This window comes from Schistocerca gregaria, chromosome 3, assembly GCF_023897955.1.
Source record: "Schistocerca gregaria isolate iqSchGreg1 chromosome 3, iqSchGreg1.2, whole genome shotgun sequence".
NCBI classification, from domain to species: domain Eukaryota; kingdom Metazoa; phylum Arthropoda; class Insecta; order Orthoptera; family Acrididae; genus Schistocerca; species Schistocerca gregaria.
Window position 1 is genome coordinate 287,429,189 of NC_064922.1, and position 19,699 is coordinate 287,448,887.

A 19,699-nucleotide genomic window follows, 5' to 3' on the forward strand; every position below is an offset into this window, starting at 1 on the left:
CGCTCGGCAAGACTGTTGAGAACGTAATACTAAAGCACATCAGTGGGCACTGCATTGCCAGTGACACCCTAAGACCGGAGCAATTCGGCTTTAGGAATCATAACAACACAATTCTTCAGCGTAGTCGAACATATTACACACGGCTAAAACAAGAAACCAGGGGCCGTGTTCCTGGACATCGAAAAAGCTTTCGACCGTCTCCGGCACAATGGCCTTATGTGCAAACTGAGCGATGCTGGTTTCTCCGACGGACTAGTACGTCTCATGCACTCATATCTCACAAAGAGATGTTTTAACACTGGCGTGCAGAGCATGCATTCGACAGAACCCGGTATCCAAGCTGGAGTACCCCAGGGAAGCATCCTGGCGCCCATCTTGTTCAAACTGTAGATTAATGACTATCCAGCAAAAGAAAACATAACGTTAGCCATCTACGCGGATGACAAAGTCATCCTTGAGCAGGATTGGAAACCATTGGACAAAAATTCACCAGTACAGACTGCCAAGCCTTGGTTCGATTGATGTCGTATTAAAGTAAACGTTGCCAAGTGCGAAGCACTTCTGTTCACAGGCAGACCGAAGCTACTGCGCAAACATCAACACTGTCGACAGGTAACACACGTACGTCCAATACGTTTCCGAGAGAAGTCAGATATCTCGGTGTCTGGCTGGACCGGAATATATTGCCAACCGAATATATTGCCAACAGAGCACACACGAGGCTCAAACAACACCACCCAGTGCTCAACAAGGAGCATACACTGAATAGGAGGGTGTCGAGGTCAGTATACATGAGACTGACTAGGCCTCAGATGACGTACGCAGCTCCCGTCTGCGGATAAGCAGCTCCTACCCGCCTGCGCGACCTGCAGATCATACCGAACAAAGTGCTGCGCAACATTAACAACGCTCCACGCTATACACGCCCTCTTGATCTTCACAATGATACCACCTTGAAATCCTCAAGGAAGTATTAAAAAAACACACAACACGACTGTACAGGAACTAGAGAGACTCGAACAGTCCTTTCATCCTTACTCTGGGAAACTACGATCACAACCATAGGCGGAAGCATCAGCGACCAAAGACACTACTAGCTACATCTACATATACATCTACATTTATACTCCGCAAGCCGCCCAACGGTGTGTGGCGGAGAGCACTTTACGTGCCACTGTCATTACCTCCCTTTTCTGTTCCAGTCACGTATGGTTCGCGGGAAGAACGACTGTCTGAAAGCCTCCGTGCGCGCTCGAATCTCTCTGATTTTACATTCGTGATCTCCTCGGTAGGTATAAGTAGGGGGAAGCAGTATATTCGATACCTCATCCAGAAACGCACCCTCTCGAAACCTGGCGAGCAAGCTACACCGCGATGCAGAGCGCCTCTCTTGCAGAGTCTGCCACTTGAGTTTGCTAAACATCTCCGTAATGCTATCACGGTTACCAAATAACCCTGTGACGAAAGGCGCCGCTCTTCTTTGGATTTTCTCTATATCCTCCGTCAATCCGATCTGGTACGGATCCCACACTGATGAGCAATACTCAAGTATAGGTCGAACGAGTGTTTTGTAAGCCACCTCCTTTGTTGATGGACTACATTTTCTAAGGACTCTCCCAATGAATCTCAACCTGGTACCCGCCTTACCAACAATTAATTTTATATGATCATTCCACTTCAAATCGTTCCGCACGTATACTCCCAGATATTTTACAGAAATAACTGCTAACAGTGTTTGTTCCGCTATCATATAATCATACAATAAAAGATCCTTCTTTCTATGTATTCACAATACATTCCATTTGTCTATGTTAGGGGTCAGTTGCCACTCCCTGCACCAAGTGCCTATCCGCTGCAGATCTTCCTGCATTTCGCTACAATTTTCTAGTGCTGCAACTCCTCTGCTCCTCTGCATACTACAGCATCATCCGCGAAAAGCCGCATGGAACTTCCGACACTATCTACTAGGTCATTTATATATATTGTGAAAAGCAATGGTCCCATAACACTCCCCTGTGGCACGCCAGAGGTTACTTTAACGTCTGTAGACGTCTCTCCATTGATAACAACATGCTGTGTTCTGTTTCCTAAAAACTCTTCAATCCAGCCACACAGCTGGTCTGATATTATGTAGGCTCTTACTTTGTTTATCAAGCGACAGTGCGAAACTGTATCGAACGCCTTCCGGAAGTCTAGGAAAATAGCATCTACCTGCGAGCCTGTATCTAATATTTTCTGGGCCTCATGAACAAATAAAGCGAGTTGGGTCTCACACGATCGCTGTTTCCGGAATCCATGTTGATTCCTACAAAGTAGGAAGAAACATGTTCTAAAATTCTACAACAGATCGACGTCAGAGATATAGGTCTATAGTTTTGCGCATCTGCTCGACGACCCTTCTTGAAGACTGGGACTACATGTGCTCTTTTCCAATCATTTGGAACCTTCCGTTCCTCTAGACTCTTGCGGTACACGGCTGTCAGAAGAGGGGCAAGTTCTTTCGCGTACTCTGTGTAGAATCGAATTGGTATTGCGTCAGGTCCAGTGGACTTTCCGCTGTTGAGTGATTTCAGTTGCCTTTCTATTCCTTGGCACAACCACCTATGGCAAACTAACATACACCAATAAACGACAACATCGGCAAGCCTCTGCATATCAGCAACGTTGACTGGCTATACCAGCTGCTATCTAAGGCGATCAACAGGCTACAGCAGGAAAACCGACAAGCTCGCACAGTGACGCACAAACAAACCGCCAACATTACCCTACACTGTGAATCTGAAATACGACCTATCGGACACAAAACGATGATGAACCTAACTGTTACAGGTGTGCTGACGCTGACCGACAAATTAAAACCGTTACCCAGCAGCAGCCGCCGAGTAACATCACCGCACAACGACAAAGGTATCGATCTGCATTACCAGCAAAGCCTACCCTTGCACGACCTGTCGCAGGCAGCAAGAAAATCGCTACTGCTCTTACAACCCGACCTAACTATCTCAAACGTTTTTTTTTCCCTTGGTTATTGCCTCGGCACTTTTTTCCTTCTGCGTTTCAAACCACTGCCCTTCGTTCAACTTTCGACCCAATCTACACGCCTGGAAATGGAAAAAAGAACACATTGACACCGGTGTGTCAGACCCACCATACTTGCTCCGGACACTGCGAGAGGGCTGTACAAGCAATGATCACACGCACGGCACAGCGGACACACCAGGAACCGCGGTGTTGGCCGTCGAATGGCGCTAGCTGCGCAGCATTTGTGCACCGCCGCCGTCAGTGTCAGCCAGTTTGCTCTGGCATACGGAGCTCCATCGCAGTCTTTAACACTGGTAGCATGCCGCGACAGTGTGGACGTGAACCGTATGTGCAGTTGATGGACTTCGAGCGAGGGCGTATAGTGGGTATGCGGGAGGCCGGGTGGACGTACCGCCGAATTGCTCAACACGTGGGGCGTGAGGTCTCCACAGTACATCAATGTTGTCGCCAGTGGTCGGCGGAAGGTGCACGTGCCCGTCGACCTGGGACCGGACCGCAGCGACGCACGGATGCACGCCAAGACCGTAGGATCCTACGCAGTGCCGTAGGGGACCGCACCGCCACTTCCCAGCAAATTAGGGACACTGTTGCTCCTGGGGTATCGGCGAGGACCATTCGCAACCGTCTCCATGAAGCTGGGCTACGGTCCCGCACACCGTTAGGCCGTCTTCCGCTCACGCCCCAACATCGTGCAGCCCGCCTCCAGTGGTGTCGCGACAGGCGTGAATGGAGGGACGAATGGAGACGTGTCGTCTTCAGCGATGAGAGTCGCTTCTTCCTTGGTGCCAATGATGGTCGTATGCGTGTTTGGCGCCGTGCAGGTGAGCGCCACAATCAGGACTGCATACGACCGAGGCACACAGGGTGCATCATGGTGTGGGGAGCGATCTCCTACACTGGCCGTACACCTCTGGTGATCGTCGAGAGGACACTGAATAGTGCACGGTACATCCAAACTGTCATCGAACCCATCTTCCTACCATTCCTAGACCGGCAAGGGAACTTGCTGTTCCAACAGGACAATGCACGTCCGCATGTATCCCGTGCCACCCAACGTGCTCTAGAAGGTGTAAGTCAACTACCCTGGCCAGCAAGATCTCCGGATCTGTCCCCCATTGAGCATGTTTGGGACTGGATGAAGCGTCGTCTCACGCGGTCTGCACGTCCAGCACGAACGCTGGTCCAACTGAGGCGCCAGGTGGAAATGGCATGGCAAGCCGTTCCACAGGACTAAATCCAGCATCTCTACGATCGTCTCCATGGGAGAATAGCAGCCTGCATTGCTGCGAAAGGTGGATATACACTGTACTAGTGCCGACATTGTGCATGCTCTGTTGCCTGTGTCTATTTGCCTGTGGTTCAGTCAGTGTGATCATGTGATGTATCTGACCCCAGGAATGTGTCAATAAAGTTTCCCCTTCCTGGGACAATGAATTCGCGGTGTTCTTATTTCAATTTCCAGGAGTGTAATTTACTAGCGCATTATAATATTAACTTGTAGCAGGTTCTGAGGAAGACGTTATTACTAAGGTGGAAACCTAGGTAAACGATAAAGTTAACCTGCAACTGTAGGCTGTATATTCTTATACAGGGTGTTACAAAAAGGTACGGCCAAACTTTCAGGAAACATTCCTCACACACAAAGAAAGAAAATATGTTATGTGGACATGTATCCGGAAACGCTTACTTTCTATGTTAGAGCTCATTTTATTACTTCTCTTCAAATCACATTAGTCATGGAATGGAAACACACAGCAACAGAACGTACCAGCGTGACTTCAAACACTTTGTAACAGGAAATGTTCAAAATGTCCTTTAGCGAGGATACATGCCTCCACCCTCCGTCGCATGGAATCCCTGATGCGCTGACGCAGCCCTGGAGAATGGCGTATTGTATCACAGCCGTCCACAATACGAGCACGAAGAGTCTCTACATTTGGTACCGGAGTTGCGTAGACAAGAGATTTCAAAATGCCCCCATAAATGAAAGTCAAGAGGGCTGTCAGGAGAGCGTGGAGGCCATGGAATTGGTCCGCCTCTACCAATCCATCGGTCACCGAATCTGTCGTTGAGAAGTGTACTAACACTTCGACTGAAATGTGCAGGAGCTCCATCGTGCATGAACCACATGTTGTGTCGTACTTGTAAAGGCACATGTTCTAGCAGCACAGGTAGAGTATCCCGCATGAAATCATGATAACGTACGTGCTCCATTGAGCGTAGGTGGACGAAACTAAAATGAGCTCTAACATGGAAATTAAGCGTTTCCGGACACATGTCCACATAACATCTTTTCTTTATTTGTGTGTGAGCAATGTTTCCTGAAAGTTTGGCCGTACCTTTTTGTAACACCCTGTATAAGCATCTATAAAACTTTTGAATATCACAGAATAACACCTAGGCCTCTTTGCATCCGAGCTTGGAATCATCACTACCTAGATTTTCGACGATTGAGCCACGAGTTCACAACGAGACCAGCGTGGGAAACACGAAAAGATGAGTGCCTAGTTTATCCATTATTTCATGAAATGACTTTATTAACTGTGCTGTAATGATACCTGCCACATAATATGCAGGTTCTTAGCAGATGATGCTGTAATTTACCGTTTAGTAAGGTCATCCGAAGACCAGTATCAGTTACAAAGCGATTTAGAAAAGATTGCTGTATGGTGTGTCAGCTGGCAGTTGACTCTAAATAACGAAAAGTATGAGGTGATCCACATGAGTTCCAAAAGAAATCCGCTGGAATTCGATTACTCGATAAATAGTACAATTCTCAAGGCTGTCAATTCAAATAAGTACCTGGGAGTACAAATTACGAACAACTTCAGTTAGAAAGACCACATAGATAATACTGTGGGGAAGGCGAGCCAAAGATTGTGTTTCATTGGCAGGCCACTTGGAAGATGCAACAAGTCCACTAAAGAGACAGCTTACACTTCACTCGTTCCTCCTCTGTTAGAGTATTGCTCTGCGGTGTGGGATGCTTACCAGGTGGGATTGACGGAGGACATCGAAAGAGTGCAAAAAAACGACAGCTCGTTTTGTATTATCACGTAATAGGGGAGAGAGTGTGGCAGATATGATACCCAAGTTGGGATGGAAGTCATTAAAGCAAAGACGTTTTCCGTCGCGGCGAGATCTATTTACGAAATTTCAGTCACCAACTTTCTCTTCCGAATATTTTGTTGAGCCCAACGTACATAGGTAGGAATGATCATCAAAATAAAATAAGAGAAATCAGAGTTCGAACAGCTAGGTTGAGATGTTCGTTTTTCCCGCGCGCTGTTCGGGAGTGGACTGGTAGGGAGATAGCATGATTGTGGTTCGATGAACCCTCTGCCAAGCACTTAAATGTGCATTGCAGAGTAGTCATGTAGATGTGTATGTAGATATATTTTGTTGTTGCCCGAAAATGCAATATTTAGCAGCGTGAGCAAGACTAGAATTATAATTAATTTTTGGCCTTTGTTGTGGTAGGATTGTTAGAGTGTGTAACATGATACAAGCTTGGTAAAAATGAAGATAATCAAAGAGACGGGTGTGGCGAGTGGGCGGTGCTTGTGTAGAGTAAGGAGCGGGCAGCCGCGGCTGACCTTCCCACCAGGCGTGGCAGCGGCAGTGGAAGGCGTCTCCGCGCTCCAGGCACTCGCCGCGGCCCTCGCACGGGTTGTCGGCGCACGGACGCTGCTTGCGGTCGCAGGTGGCGCCCGTGAAGCCGGGCTGGCAGTGGCAGGCGTACCCCGTCTCCGTCAGACGGCACTGCCCGTGCAGGCACGGCTCCAGCTCGCACAGCGTCAGCGCGCAGAACATGCCTGCCCACCACGTTAACACACTCAGCGTGTCAACAGCAGGGCAAAAAGGCCAGCACGTACAGTTTTCTTTTTATCATTTGTGCTTATTCATGTGTTGATTTAAATATAATTAGATCTAAATGTACACTGAGTATTTTTCTTTTAGTCTGATTTCGTTTTTGTATTTGTTGTTTAATGCTTACTGCTAGAATTTCAGTTTATTTATCTTCTTATCAAACCATTTCTTGTGTTTATGATTCTGATTTTAATGACTATCTTGTATTGTTCATGTCCAAGATTGAATTTATTGTCTTTTTATGGAGAGATTTGTTCCCATTTTACTTTTAATTTTAGGTTGAGATTATCAACATGAACACCTTCAGGCTGATGTTTGTTAATATTTTATACTTACATTGTTAGTTTACCTTCATTGTTAGTATTTAAGGTTTGGGACTTTGCAAATGATCTTTATTTTCCTTTGTTGTTTGACTTTGGTTCATATTGTTTTATACTTTATGTTTTTATAATACTGGTATTTTAAGTTAATATTACAATGATTTTTTTGAATGATATTTCTGCCATTTGACTGTATAATTTTATTTTATATTACTATCATGATTTTGGCCTTAAGCCATGGTCAAGTACAACACTGAAAAATTCTTTTGTACAAATGTGTAGGAAGTGAGAAGGACCAAAATCTAACAAGTGTTCCACTCCAATGTTAGATTAAAAATAATCGAAATAATACTACATACATGTTGGATATAATTACAATTTGTTAAGTGAAGTCGCCAAGATCTACTGACCAGAGTGTCCCAGCATGTAGGAAAGTACTAAATCACAGAAATATGTGACAGACCAGTAAGAAACATATTTTGCAGCCACAAAACAACTGAGCCTTAGCATGAACACCAAAACAGTTGACACATGATCTGGAAATATACTATGGAAGTTATTGGTTGACTGGTAGCATGAAAATATGACAGCATTCTGAAAGGAGTAGCCTACATCATAAACTGGTTTAAATAAGGAACACTCATACATCAGACCAGTGTAGAACAATTCTAATTATGACAGAACGTAACCACCTGTCGAATCTCATTATAAAGTGGGTCTATGTGTTACACACAAATATGGAACAGAAAATTACGAAAGTTTGCCATTAAAACATTATATCTCATAACCAGTATATTGCAGAAGACATATAATGCATGAAATATAAAGCATTAAATGTACAATTAATGTAATGATCAAATGTTTATAAATGTGGAGTGAAGTGTGTGTGTGTGTGTGTGTGTGTGTGTGTGTGTGTGTGTGTGTGTGTGTGTGTGTGTGGTATGGTGGAGGTGTGTGGCAGGGTAGATGGAATGGAATGGGAAATAGAGCATGTGGGAATGGTGCTGAGAAGGTCCTGGAGAAGTTGTCAGTGGGTTAAACTAGTGGGGAGTGGAAGGCATGGGGCGGAGGATATGAATCAGTGATGATACAGGCAGAGAAGATACTGGTAAGAGGTGAAATAAATTCCAATGTAATAGAAACTTGACAGGTTGGGGAAAGTGGAAGGAGAGGGGATGAAAGAGGCGGGGGGGGGGGGGGGTCAAAAGCGCCAATCATCGGATTATAAAAGGGAAGTAATAATTACACAAGGTAGAACTACTGGATAAGAGCAAAACTCTATTCAGGACTCAAAATTAGCACCAGATAATGGGAGTGTGGGGTAGGGAAGTGAGGGAGTGGGACAGAAAGATGAAGGAGGTAACATAAGACTATATCAAGCGTGCTAGTATCTAAACAAATATATAACAAAGGCCATGTGACAGAGTCACAGTGTATGGTTATATTGTACAGTTGCTGAATGTATAAAATAAGGAAAGGAATTAAACGTACTTAAAGTAATTACACAAGTTGCATAGTACATGAAGAGATTAAACTTGCTTTATATAGACTGAGAAACAGTACAAATCACTTATTCCATCTGATATACTAAGCCATAACTAGCATAAATACAAAAATTTATTAAAGTCATGTACAGCCACAGTAGGGCGTTGGAGGGGGGAAGGCGAGTGAACGGGCAGCATTAGGGGAAACATCAAAAAATTTGGAATGCATATCCAGGAATAAGTTACTCGATAATGACTTAATGCTGGAATCATCATGATAGTGATATAAAATAAAGAATTTGTAGAATCAGATGGCGGAAGTATCATTTAAACACTATTACAGGCAAGTGGCCCAAAAATATGAAAAGGAAACAATGATTTTGTTTCATATTTGGCTTCCTAAGGCTAATGTAGAAGCTTCCATTCCTAGAAGAATAATTTTTGGTGATGTTTTATTAAAGTTAAGTGGATATAGTATCTTGTCGCGAGGTGTTACCGTAAGGGCTCGACATGGCTGTGAGCCGTGTACCTGTGTAGTGGCTGGTGCACTGGCAGGAGTGACGGTTGCCACTGCTGAGGCAGCGGCCGCCGTTCAGGCAGGGGCTGGGGTTGCACGACTCCACGCTGCCGTCCTCAGAACCTCGCAGCAGCTTCAGCTTGTAGTTGGCGTCTGCAACGAGTCGGTCATACAAGCTATACTGTTAACAGCTTCTGTACGCTGTTTGCAGTAGTCTACACTGTTTGTATGTTAGGAAGCAAACTGAAAATTTCTTGCTCATCCCAATGCTTGTATGTGTGTGTGTGTGTGTGTGTGTGTGTGTGTGTGTGAAAGAGAGAGAGAGAGAGAGAGAGAGAAATTCCAGTCATCAACTTTCTCCTCCGAATGCGAGAATATTTTGTTGACACCGATCTACATAGGGAGGAACGATCACCACGATAAAATAAGGGAAATCAGAGCTCGCACGGAAAGATATAGCTGTTCATTCTTTCCGCGCACTATAGGAGATTGGAATAATAGAGAATTGTGGAGGTGGTTCGATGAACCCTCTGCCAGATACTTAAATGAGATTTGCATAGTTTCCATGTGTAAGTAGATGAGAGAGAGAGAGAGAGAGAGAGAGAGAGAGAGAGAGAGAGAGAGAGAGAGAGAGAGAGATATTGAATTTGGCAAGGTTATCAGTGCCATTATCGAAATAATTAGAAAGGAATGTCGTTAAAAAGCCTAAAACGTTGACAAGACGTAAATACATTCTTGTTTTCTCTCCTCTAATGCCTGTGACCGTTAATTCTGTTAATTTGGTGAAGTGTTCTAAATTTTTCTTATAATTTATGGAAGCTAGGAGAGTAAACATAAAATATCGACAAAGATGTGCGGCCAGCTGATCGACTACAGTAAACATGGGTCGGCCAGCCTCTATGGTAACAAATTAAACACTGCTTCCTAACATACTCAGAGAAAAGAAAAATGCGAAGTAGCGTGAAGCAATTATCTGAATGGGACGCAGATCGGTAGATGTGATGTATACGTACAGACAAATAAATGATAACAGTTTATCGAAAATTGGATGATTTATTCAAGAGAAAGAACACAAATTGAGCAAGTCAGAAACACTTTGATCCACCTCTGAGCTTAATGCAACCTGTTATATTGCTTCACACTGATAAATAGAGTTGTTGGATGTTCTCCTGAGCGATATCGTGCCTAATTATGTCGAATTGGGGCTTTAGGTCTTGCCCATAATGTTCCATACATTCTCAGTTGGGGAGATATCCGATGACATTACTGGCCAAGATGGGTTTGGAAAGTACGAAGAGAAGCAGTAGAAATTCACCGTGTGTGGGCGGCTACAATCTTAAATGTACACCCAGAATGGCTTAACAGGAGGGGCAAAAAATCGGGGCGTGGTATATCGCCGACGTTTCGCTGTGGTGTTAGGATGCCGCGGATAACGATTACAGGGGTTCTGCTATGAAGAGAAATGGCACCCCTGACCATCACTCCTGGTTGTCGGGGCCATATGACTGGTGATAGTCACTCCGGTATCCCGTCTCTGTCTAGGGTGTCTCCAGACACGTCTTCGGCGTGGAATCTCAGTGCATCTCTCTTCTACATCGGACAAACTTGTCGCACTGTAGAAGAGAGATGTACTGAACACCGACGCTACACTCGTCTGAAGCAACCACAGAAGTCTGCTGTGGCCGAGCATTGTCTCAGTACAGGTCATTCTATGAATTATCAACACACCAAAATTCTCGCGTCGACGAGTTCGTACTGGGACAGTGTTATTAAGGAAGCAGTGGAAATACGTAGCTCGACGAATCTTGTAAACAGAGACACGGGCTTTCAGCTCAGTACAGCTTGGGATCCAGCAGTGGCCATATTGAAGTCACATCGAGCAGAGAGGAGTACTATCGGTCATATGACGGATGGCGATTCGCCACCAAAATAAATATTCTGTTGACAACGGGGGGATAGACACGCGCCTTACGCGGACGCGCATCTTTGCTTGCGGCTTCCGACAGAGGTCCCTGGGGCGGCCGTTTGCAGCACAGAGCAACAGCGGCAGCCTCCGTGCGTGCGCCCAAGTCTTTGGTTATTCATCTTGTAGGTGGCGTTGCTGTCCTTCCAGTTATCGGATGAAATCGTCGCTATCGGCCATCGAATTTGGCGCCTTCCACGCATGCGCACTTCCTGCCTGGCATAAATAGCGGGCTCTAGCCATGCCTTAGCCGCCCCTCCCCTGTCCTATAAAGCCCTCCAAATCCTCTAACGCCATGTGCTCCGCCTCGCCTTCCGCATCCGCCTTCCATCCCCCACACGCATCCTCTACGACCTCATCCCCTTCCCCCACCTTCTCCTTTTCCTTGAACACATCCACACACTATATATTGTCCGCCACCTCGATCCCCCTCACCCCCTAGTGTCTCCCTTCCTCTCCACCCCCAAACCAGTTGCCGCGCCTTTACCGTTGTGTCCCACCTCTCTCCACCTCCACACCATCTCCTTTCCCAACGAAACTTCCACGGTCTACCCCTCCCGGATGATGAGATTCGTCCTGACGTCTACCCACCCTATCTTCCTGCCTCCTGCTCAGGGCTCCCTCTTCTCCCCCTTCCTCCTCCTGAGCTGCTTCCCCCTCCTACTCCCCCTCCATCTCTTGTGCCTCCTTTCAGTGTCTCTGCACTCCCTCCTGCCCTGTCTACCCTCTTCCTCTCCCACCCCACGTGTCTCCTGCCTCTTCGTGAAACCACTGATGCCCCTCCTCTCTTCATCCCGCCACTACCCCAGCTGCCCCATACTCTCCCCTCCTTTTCCATCCTCTCCACCAACCGAGGTGGCGCAGTGGTTAGACACTGGACTCGCATTTGGGAGGACGATGGTTCAATCCCGCGTCCAGCCATCCTGATTTAGGTTTTCCCTGATTTCCCTAAATCGCTCCAGGCATGGTTCCATTCAAAGGGCACAGCCGTCTTCCTTCCCCGTCCTTCTCTAATCCGATGAGACCGATGACCTCGCTGTCTAGTCTCCTTCCCCAAACCAACTATCCAACCAACCAACCAACCATCCTCTCTGAACTTTCCCTCGGCAGCTCCCACCTGGCAGTTTTATTCTTCGTCGTGTGTGCTCCAAGTGGGTAATTAAGTGTGTTGTTCCGAATTGTTTTTAATACTGTGGCCAACCTTTAACCTGTACATGCACATTCAGTGTCTCCTCTGTGTTTTAAGAATTGCCAACTGTGTTTTTTAACTTTCTGGTGACTTTTTTAACTGTCCCCCATGAACGTCTTCACGTCCATGTATTTTTACCTCCATTTTCTCCTCTTACTCTGTTTTATGTGCCCCCCTTTTATCTCCTTATGTATGTATCATTTTATTCTTGTTTTAGTTGTTGTGTCACTCGGCTGAAGAGCGGCGTTTTGTGCCGCTGACAGCTCTCCCCTGCCCATATCGGGAAGGGGAATGAAATCACAATAAAGAAAAAAAAAACACGCCTTAGCTCTCCCAAGGTGGCTTTAATCAACTCGTCCTCCCAGATGATGTCCTCTCTCCCTCCATTTATCCCCCCTATCAACTCTGATCCTCACCGTCCCTCCTTTTCCTGGGCTCCCTCTCCCCCCTTCCATCCTCTTTTTTCCCCACCTACCCTCTTTCTGCCCCCCTTCTCTACCTCGAGTCCTTTTGCATTTCCGCCCTCTGCCTTTTCCCATTCCCCCTCGCGGCTTCCCTGCCCCTCCCCCCGCCCATGAGTCCTCTCCCTCTTTTGGTTCCCCCCTTTCGTTTTTCCTCTCCTCCCTCCTTGTCCCCCCCCCCCAATCTCCCCTTGGCTATGGTGTGTCCTCTTTGTGCCGACATTTTAGTGCAGTGTTTACAGAGAGTGTTCAGTGTTGTGTGTCTTGTCCGAAGTGTTAGGAACGGACATCGTACTGTCGCTGGGTGTGAATTTTATATCTCTTGCGAACAGAAACCAGACTGTCGCCATATTTTTTTGTCTGTCAACTATGTTACCTATCTGCTTCCTGTGTATTTTATTAGCTTTGCCAACGCTTTGCTTTATGTTTTAACTTTCCCCAATTTTCCGCCATTTTACAATTTAAGTCACCGTTTTATCACCTGCTTTTATGGTTTCTTATCTACTTCTTGCGTTATAAAAAGTCTGTAGGTTGCAGAGCAGCGTAATAAGCTGCTGCCAGACGCCCCCTTCGCGGGGAATCGAAATTCAATAAAGGAAAAAAAAAAAAACATGCCTTAGGAGTGTGTTCGTCGCACTTGAAGATGTCGGCCAGTTGCACTGATCAAATATTGTGGAGTTTTCTCTATGACATCCTATGTCTCGCCCAAGAACCATATATACAAAAATTACTTCTTTTTCAAAAGGGGTTTATTTAAAAACGAAAAATTTTAGTAGTGCTGCTATCGCTTTCGGTTTTTTACTCGGTTATTACTACAAAATAAAAAAAGTGCTTACTATGAGCGAAACCATACAGATACTGCAAGATATCGGTTACTGAGAACCAAGATACGGGCCGGTTTTGCCTACCCCTAAGGTGCAGTAGGAGATGAGGCAGCAGGCAGAGTACTGACCGGGCTGCACGCGGACGGTGGCGTTGAGCGTGACGCCCCTGTCCGCCCCTCGTTGGCGGACGTTGAGCGTGTTGAGGTAGGAGGCGATGGCCAGCGGCGGCACGTTGTGCGCCTCGCACAGCAGCCACGCCGTGCCGTTGCTGTCTGCGTAGCTGTCCCGCACCTGCGACACGCAAATACTCTCACACCTAGCCGACAATCTATACGGTAGAGAGCAGAACGGTCTCAGTCACCATAAATAACTTACCATGTAAATACGAGGGGCGTTCAGTGAGTAGTGCAACACATTCTTTTCTCGGCCAGTCTCGGTTGAAAAAATATGCGGAACTAATTTTTGGACATCGTGGAATATGTCTGCTTGAGACCCTATAGTTTCATGAATTTCCGATGGGTGGCGGCGCTATGCGTAGCCTTAGAAATGGAGTCTGTAATGGAGCTGCGTTCCAAGCAGAGAGCTGTCATCGAGTTAATTTCGGAGGAAAACCAGAGCATCGAAGGTATGTCTACGGAGGCGGGTGCCAGGTTGAGATTCATAGCGAGAGACCTTACAAAATGTAGTCCATCAACAAAGGAGGTGGCTTACGAAATACTCGTTCGACCAGGTCGGGTTGACAGAGGAGATAGAGAGGATCCAAAGAAGAGCGGCGCGTTTCGTCACAGGGTTTTTTGGTAAGCGTGATAGCGTTACGGAGATGTTTATCAGACTCAAGTGGCAGACTCTGCAAGAGAGGCGCTCTGCATCGCGGTGTAGCTTGCTGTCCAGGTTTCGACAGGGTGCGTTTCTGGATGAGGTATCGAATATTTTGCTTCCCCCTACTTGTACTTCCGGAGGAGGTCACGAATGTAAAATCAGAGAGATTCGAGCGCGCACGGAGGCTTTGCGGCAGTCGTTCTTCCCGCGAGCCATACGCGAAGATGACTGGAACAGGAAAGGGAGGTAATGACAGTGGCACGTAAAGTGTCCTCCGCCACACACCGCTGGGTGGCTTGCGGATTATAAATGTAGATGAATATAGATGTAGACCTGCCAGTGATGAAAAGCACGGTCAATCTTTGGGCGAGGCGTCCGTCATCATCGAAACGAGGTCGCCCAAACCTGGAACGTGCTTTGAGGTAACGGGCGAGTTGTGGCGCCCTGAATATATTTTAAGTTCGGAGTAGGCGTGGCCGCGCTGGGGCGTCTCGGCGTGCCGCGGCTCGTCAGCGGCCGAACGTTAGCCGGGGTCCAGGTAGACTGCGTGGCTGGGAATTCCTTGGTGATGCTGTGTTGATGAAAAAATACTTGTATTCCGAGAGTGGCAAAAATGGCGGACTTTGTGAAACCATCATGGCAGCCATTTCACAGTTCGTATAGAAATTAATAGTTGCCAGATGATACCTCAAAAAGAAACATGTACATTACCATTATTTGCATCACGATTCTGACCGTCTAATCCCATTTTCAATATCTTTATTAGTTTAAAGTTTAGTATCTGTCGATAGGTTATACAAGTGACACCTAGAAAGATATTTCCAAAATCTATACGGTTCATCCGATTTTCTCGATCAACGTGTCTTTAGGAAGCTGTTAGGGTAACCTAAATTGGTATAAATTACAAGCATGTAACCTCAATAGTACATGAATTATTGGAGGTCAAAGTGGCTTATTACTATTGATCGCATCACGACATAAGTGCTCCACAATTACACGAAAAAACGGTACCAGCATGGGCCGCGCGGGTTTGGCCGAACGGTCTCAGGAGCTGCAGTCATGGACTGTGCGGCTGGTCCCGGTGGAGGTTCGAGTCCTCCCTCGGGCATGGGTGTGTGTGTGTTTGCCCTTAGGATAATTTAGGTTAAGTAGTGTGTAAGCTTAGGGACTGATGACCTTGGTAGTTAAGTCCCATCAGATTTCACACACATTTGAACGTTTTTGGTAGCAGCATGCTTATATGCTTATAGATATAAGTATTCGTCTATGTCTTTGTTTATATACTGTTTGTGAGGAAATTTGTCAAATATTTGCTGTGTTTTCGAAAGCACAGAGACATTAGGTTACTGTCTTACTTCTGTTCTATTCCTTTAGCACTCCGTCTTCAGGCCACAAGTGGCCCATCTGGACCATCCGACAGCCGTGTCATCCTCAGAAAAGGATGCGGATAGGAGGGCGTGTGGCCAGCACACGGCTCTTCCGGTCTTTACCTATAGTTTTCTTTGACCGGAGCCGCTACTATTCAGTCGAGTAGCTCCTCAGTTGGCATCACGAGGCTGAGTGCACCCCGAGAAATGGCAACAGCGCATGGCCGGTTGGTCACCCATCCAACTGCCGGCCACGCCCGACAGCGCTTAACACCGGTGATCTGACGGGAAAGGGTGTATCCACTGCGGCAAGACCGTTGCCTCTATTCCTTTGACATATGTTTATTCAATTTGTTTGTGTATTTAATAACGTGTGTTAGAGCGTGTTTATGGTCCAGACGTAGCAATATTTTTTTTTTTAATTTCAAGTTATTTAAATGTAAATCCAGTATTTCGAACGTGTTTCAATATGTTTGTGAGTGTGCATTGGTTTGGAGACAGGGTGGGAGCGCTCTAGCCTGTCACGGCGATCGTTCCAAAAAGGACACGTGGAGAGACTGTAAGGAGGTGGGGGAGGAGCATCGTTCGGGAGAGCGGTGCGATGGACAGTACGCCACGACTGACGCGCAGGTTCAGGAGAGACTTGGAGGGGGTGGAGTGGTTTGCGTGTGGTCGCGGGAGATAAAAATACTTCGGAGTGCCAATTTATGCACTTGTGAGATTTCCGTGGCTTCTACAGGGAAGATGTAGTATGCGTTTACAACTGAATATCTTGCGAGCTATGTTGTTGCTCATAACTAATTACGTGAAGTAGTAATCTATTGTTTCCCTGTTATTCAACTTATATTTTATTTACGAGAGTCATTCCAAAAGAAATGCACACTATTTAAAAAAAATCCATCTTTTATTCTACATGTTTGAAAGTTTTATCTTGTGTAGATACATCCTTTAGGAACAATATTTTCATTTTTCCACATAATTTCCATCCCTCTCAACTGCCTTGGGTCATCTTGGAACCTGCACGGTAAAATTCTGAACCAAACTGTTGGAGCCACTGTTTGGCAGCGTGCATAAGGCAGTCATCATCTTCAAACCTTGTTGCACGAAGAGAGTCTTTCAGTTTCCCAAAGAGACGATAGTCACATGGAGCCAGGTCAGGACTGTAAGGCGGGTGTTTCAGTGCTGTCCATCCGAGTTTTGTGACAACATCCTGGTAATCCACCTGGCAGAAACCTTTTTTAACGCCAATACTTTCAGTATTCTGCAAATACTTCCTTCCCCTATCCGAACGTAGCGTGACAATTCGTTCACTGTGACGCTTCTGTCAGAAGTCACCAATTCGTTAACTCTCTGCACATTGTCTGGAGTGTGTGCAGTACAAGGCCTGCCGCTGCGAAGACAATACTCAATATTTCTGTGCACGCTTTCATCACGTAACCTGGTTGCCCACCGACTAACTGTTCTGCGATCGACAGCAGCATCTCCGTACACCTTTTTCAACCTCTTTTGGGGGTTTCCCACTGTCTCGTTTTCACAGCACAGGAATTCTATGACAGCACGTTGCTTCTGACGAACTTCGAGTGTAGCAGCCATCTTGAAGACATGCTGTGACGGCGCCACTCACGGGAACAGGTTGAACAAAATTTGAAAACAAGCGGGAAGGATGTATCAACACAATGTTAAACTTTCACACATGCAGAATGAAAACTGTATTTTTACAAAAATAGTGTGCATTTCTTTTGGAGTGACCCTCGTAATTGCTGGACCATCGACAACAATAAGTGTTTTACAGTAATAAAGGGCACTCTTCAAGGTACTTCTGCTATTGTACCCATCATTTAAGGTCATTAAAATAGCACCTGCAGAATTTATTTAATTGCAATCTTTCATTTATAAATTTCTATATAACATCCAAAAATCACAATTGCCGAGTGATAGGAACCGTCGACCATTCCATTTATATGTCTATTCATATTGTTTAGACTCAGCGGTATTTGGCTTATAATGCGGCAATTAGGTATCCCAGCCCCTACACAACAAAACCAGCCAAAACTTATTAATATTTCAACTTTGAGTCAGAGGGTACTTAGTTGAGAGGCACCACAACACCATCACATCATCTATTACTTGAAAGTCCGCAGTGCGGACACTCTCATTGCAGGTGATCGATGGATCACAATCAGACACTACGCTACACAACCGGATAGCTCTGTCGGTAATGTTGTCACACTAGTCTACCACTTGGGGTACTCAAGAGTGTGTGCCCACTGGCTTCCTCGCCGCCTAAAAGAAGACCATAAAGAGCAACGAAGCACCATCTGTGCGGGATTGCTTGCTCATTACGAGGCTGATGGTGATAATTTTTTGTCTAACATAGTCAGAGGCAATGAAACATGGCTTCATCACCTTGAACTGTAAACAAGATAGCAATCCATGAAGTGGCGGCACACCACCTCTCCTCTGTAGTATAAATCAAAGCCGCACCCTCAGCCAGGAAAGTCATGGCGATGGTCTTCTAGGACTCTGAGGGGTCATTCAATTCGATGTCCTCCCTGCATCAATTACGAAGTTTATTGTGCTACTTTCAGGAAATTGTAGAAACAAGTTCAGCGTGTTTGTCGCGACAAAAAATTCAATAGAACTTCTCCTTCTCCAAGACAACACAAAGCTACGCACAAACCTGCACATCCCCAGAGGAGCTCGCAAAACTTCATTGGTCTGTTCTTCCTAATCCACCCTACAGCCCGGATCCCGCACCTTTTCACTTCCACCTGTTGGGCTCAACGAAGGATGCTCTCCGTGGGAAGCAGTATATGGATGAAGGGGCTCCGACGTCGACCAGTAGAGTGGTACCATGGGGGAATACAGGCCCTCCGAGCAAGTTGGAGTTAGGCCGTGGCACTAAAAGGAGATCATGTTGAAAAACGGGGTTGGTTGATTTGCGGTTAGGGACCAGACAGCGAGGTCATCGGCCCCATCGGGCTAGGGAAGGATGGGGAAGGAAGTCAGCCGTGCAATTTCAGAGGAACCAACCCAGCATTTGCTTGAATCGATTTAGGGAAATCACGGTAAACCTAAATCAGGATGGCCGGACACGGGTTTGAACCGTCGTTCTCCCGCATGCGAATCCAGTGTGCTAACCACTGTGCCATCCCGAGCGGTAAAAATGGGGTTTTGTAGCCAAAACAGAAGCAACTAATATGGTGTACTGGAATCCTGGATAAAACCGACCTGCTTTCAGAAAAAAATGTGTTGCTTTACTTACTGAACGCCCTCGTAAATATAATGATGAGCCAAAACATTACGCCCACCTGCTTAGTAGCTTGTTGGTACAATGGAATACAGCAGCGACTCTGAGTGGCATGAATTTGACAGTCTTTGGAACGTTTTTGGAGATATGTCTCACAAGACGTCTATGTACGGGTCACGTAGTTCCCATAAATTACGGATTGGCGGTTTCTGGGCGTGGAGCTGCTGCCCAATAGAGTCCCAGATTTCTCCTGTCGGTTTCAGATCAGGTGAATTTCATGTCCAAGACATCAAGTTAACATCTATCCTCCTCAGACCACTTAAGCAAGTTTCTGGACTTCTGATACCCACAATTATCTTGCAGGGAGATTTTATTACACTCAGGGAATACATCAAGTAAAATGAGATTCTCGCCATCCGCAACAATGTTCGTATAATCCACACCTGTTATGATACAGTCAATAACATCAGCTACCGTGGATGCCCATGTGAATGTGCCCCTTGACACAATATTAACTTTTCCGACTGCGTCAGTCGCCATGTGGATTTTTCGAGTAGCCGTTCACCAGGGTGATGACGTACCGAGACACGACC

The 19,699-nt window shown here is 46.2% G+C and overlaps 1 protein-coding gene across 1 annotated transcript in view; it reads right to left on the minus strand.

Moving 5' to 3' along the window:
• Positions 1–19,699, minus strand: part of LOC126355345 (uncharacterized) — a 708,215-nt gene that overhangs the window by 180,130 nt on the left and 508,386 nt on the right. The window contains exons 17-19 of the mRNA XM_050005639.1: positions 13,799–13,961; positions 9,246–9,386; positions 6,639–6,857 (exon numbers count right to left, since the gene is read on the minus strand). Of these exons, the coding sequence (XP_049861596.1) occupies positions 6,639–6,857; positions 9,246–9,386; positions 13,799–13,961 (523 nt within the window). The remainder of the gene's footprint in view (positions 1–6,638; positions 6,858–9,245; positions 9,387–13,798; positions 13,962–19,699) is intronic.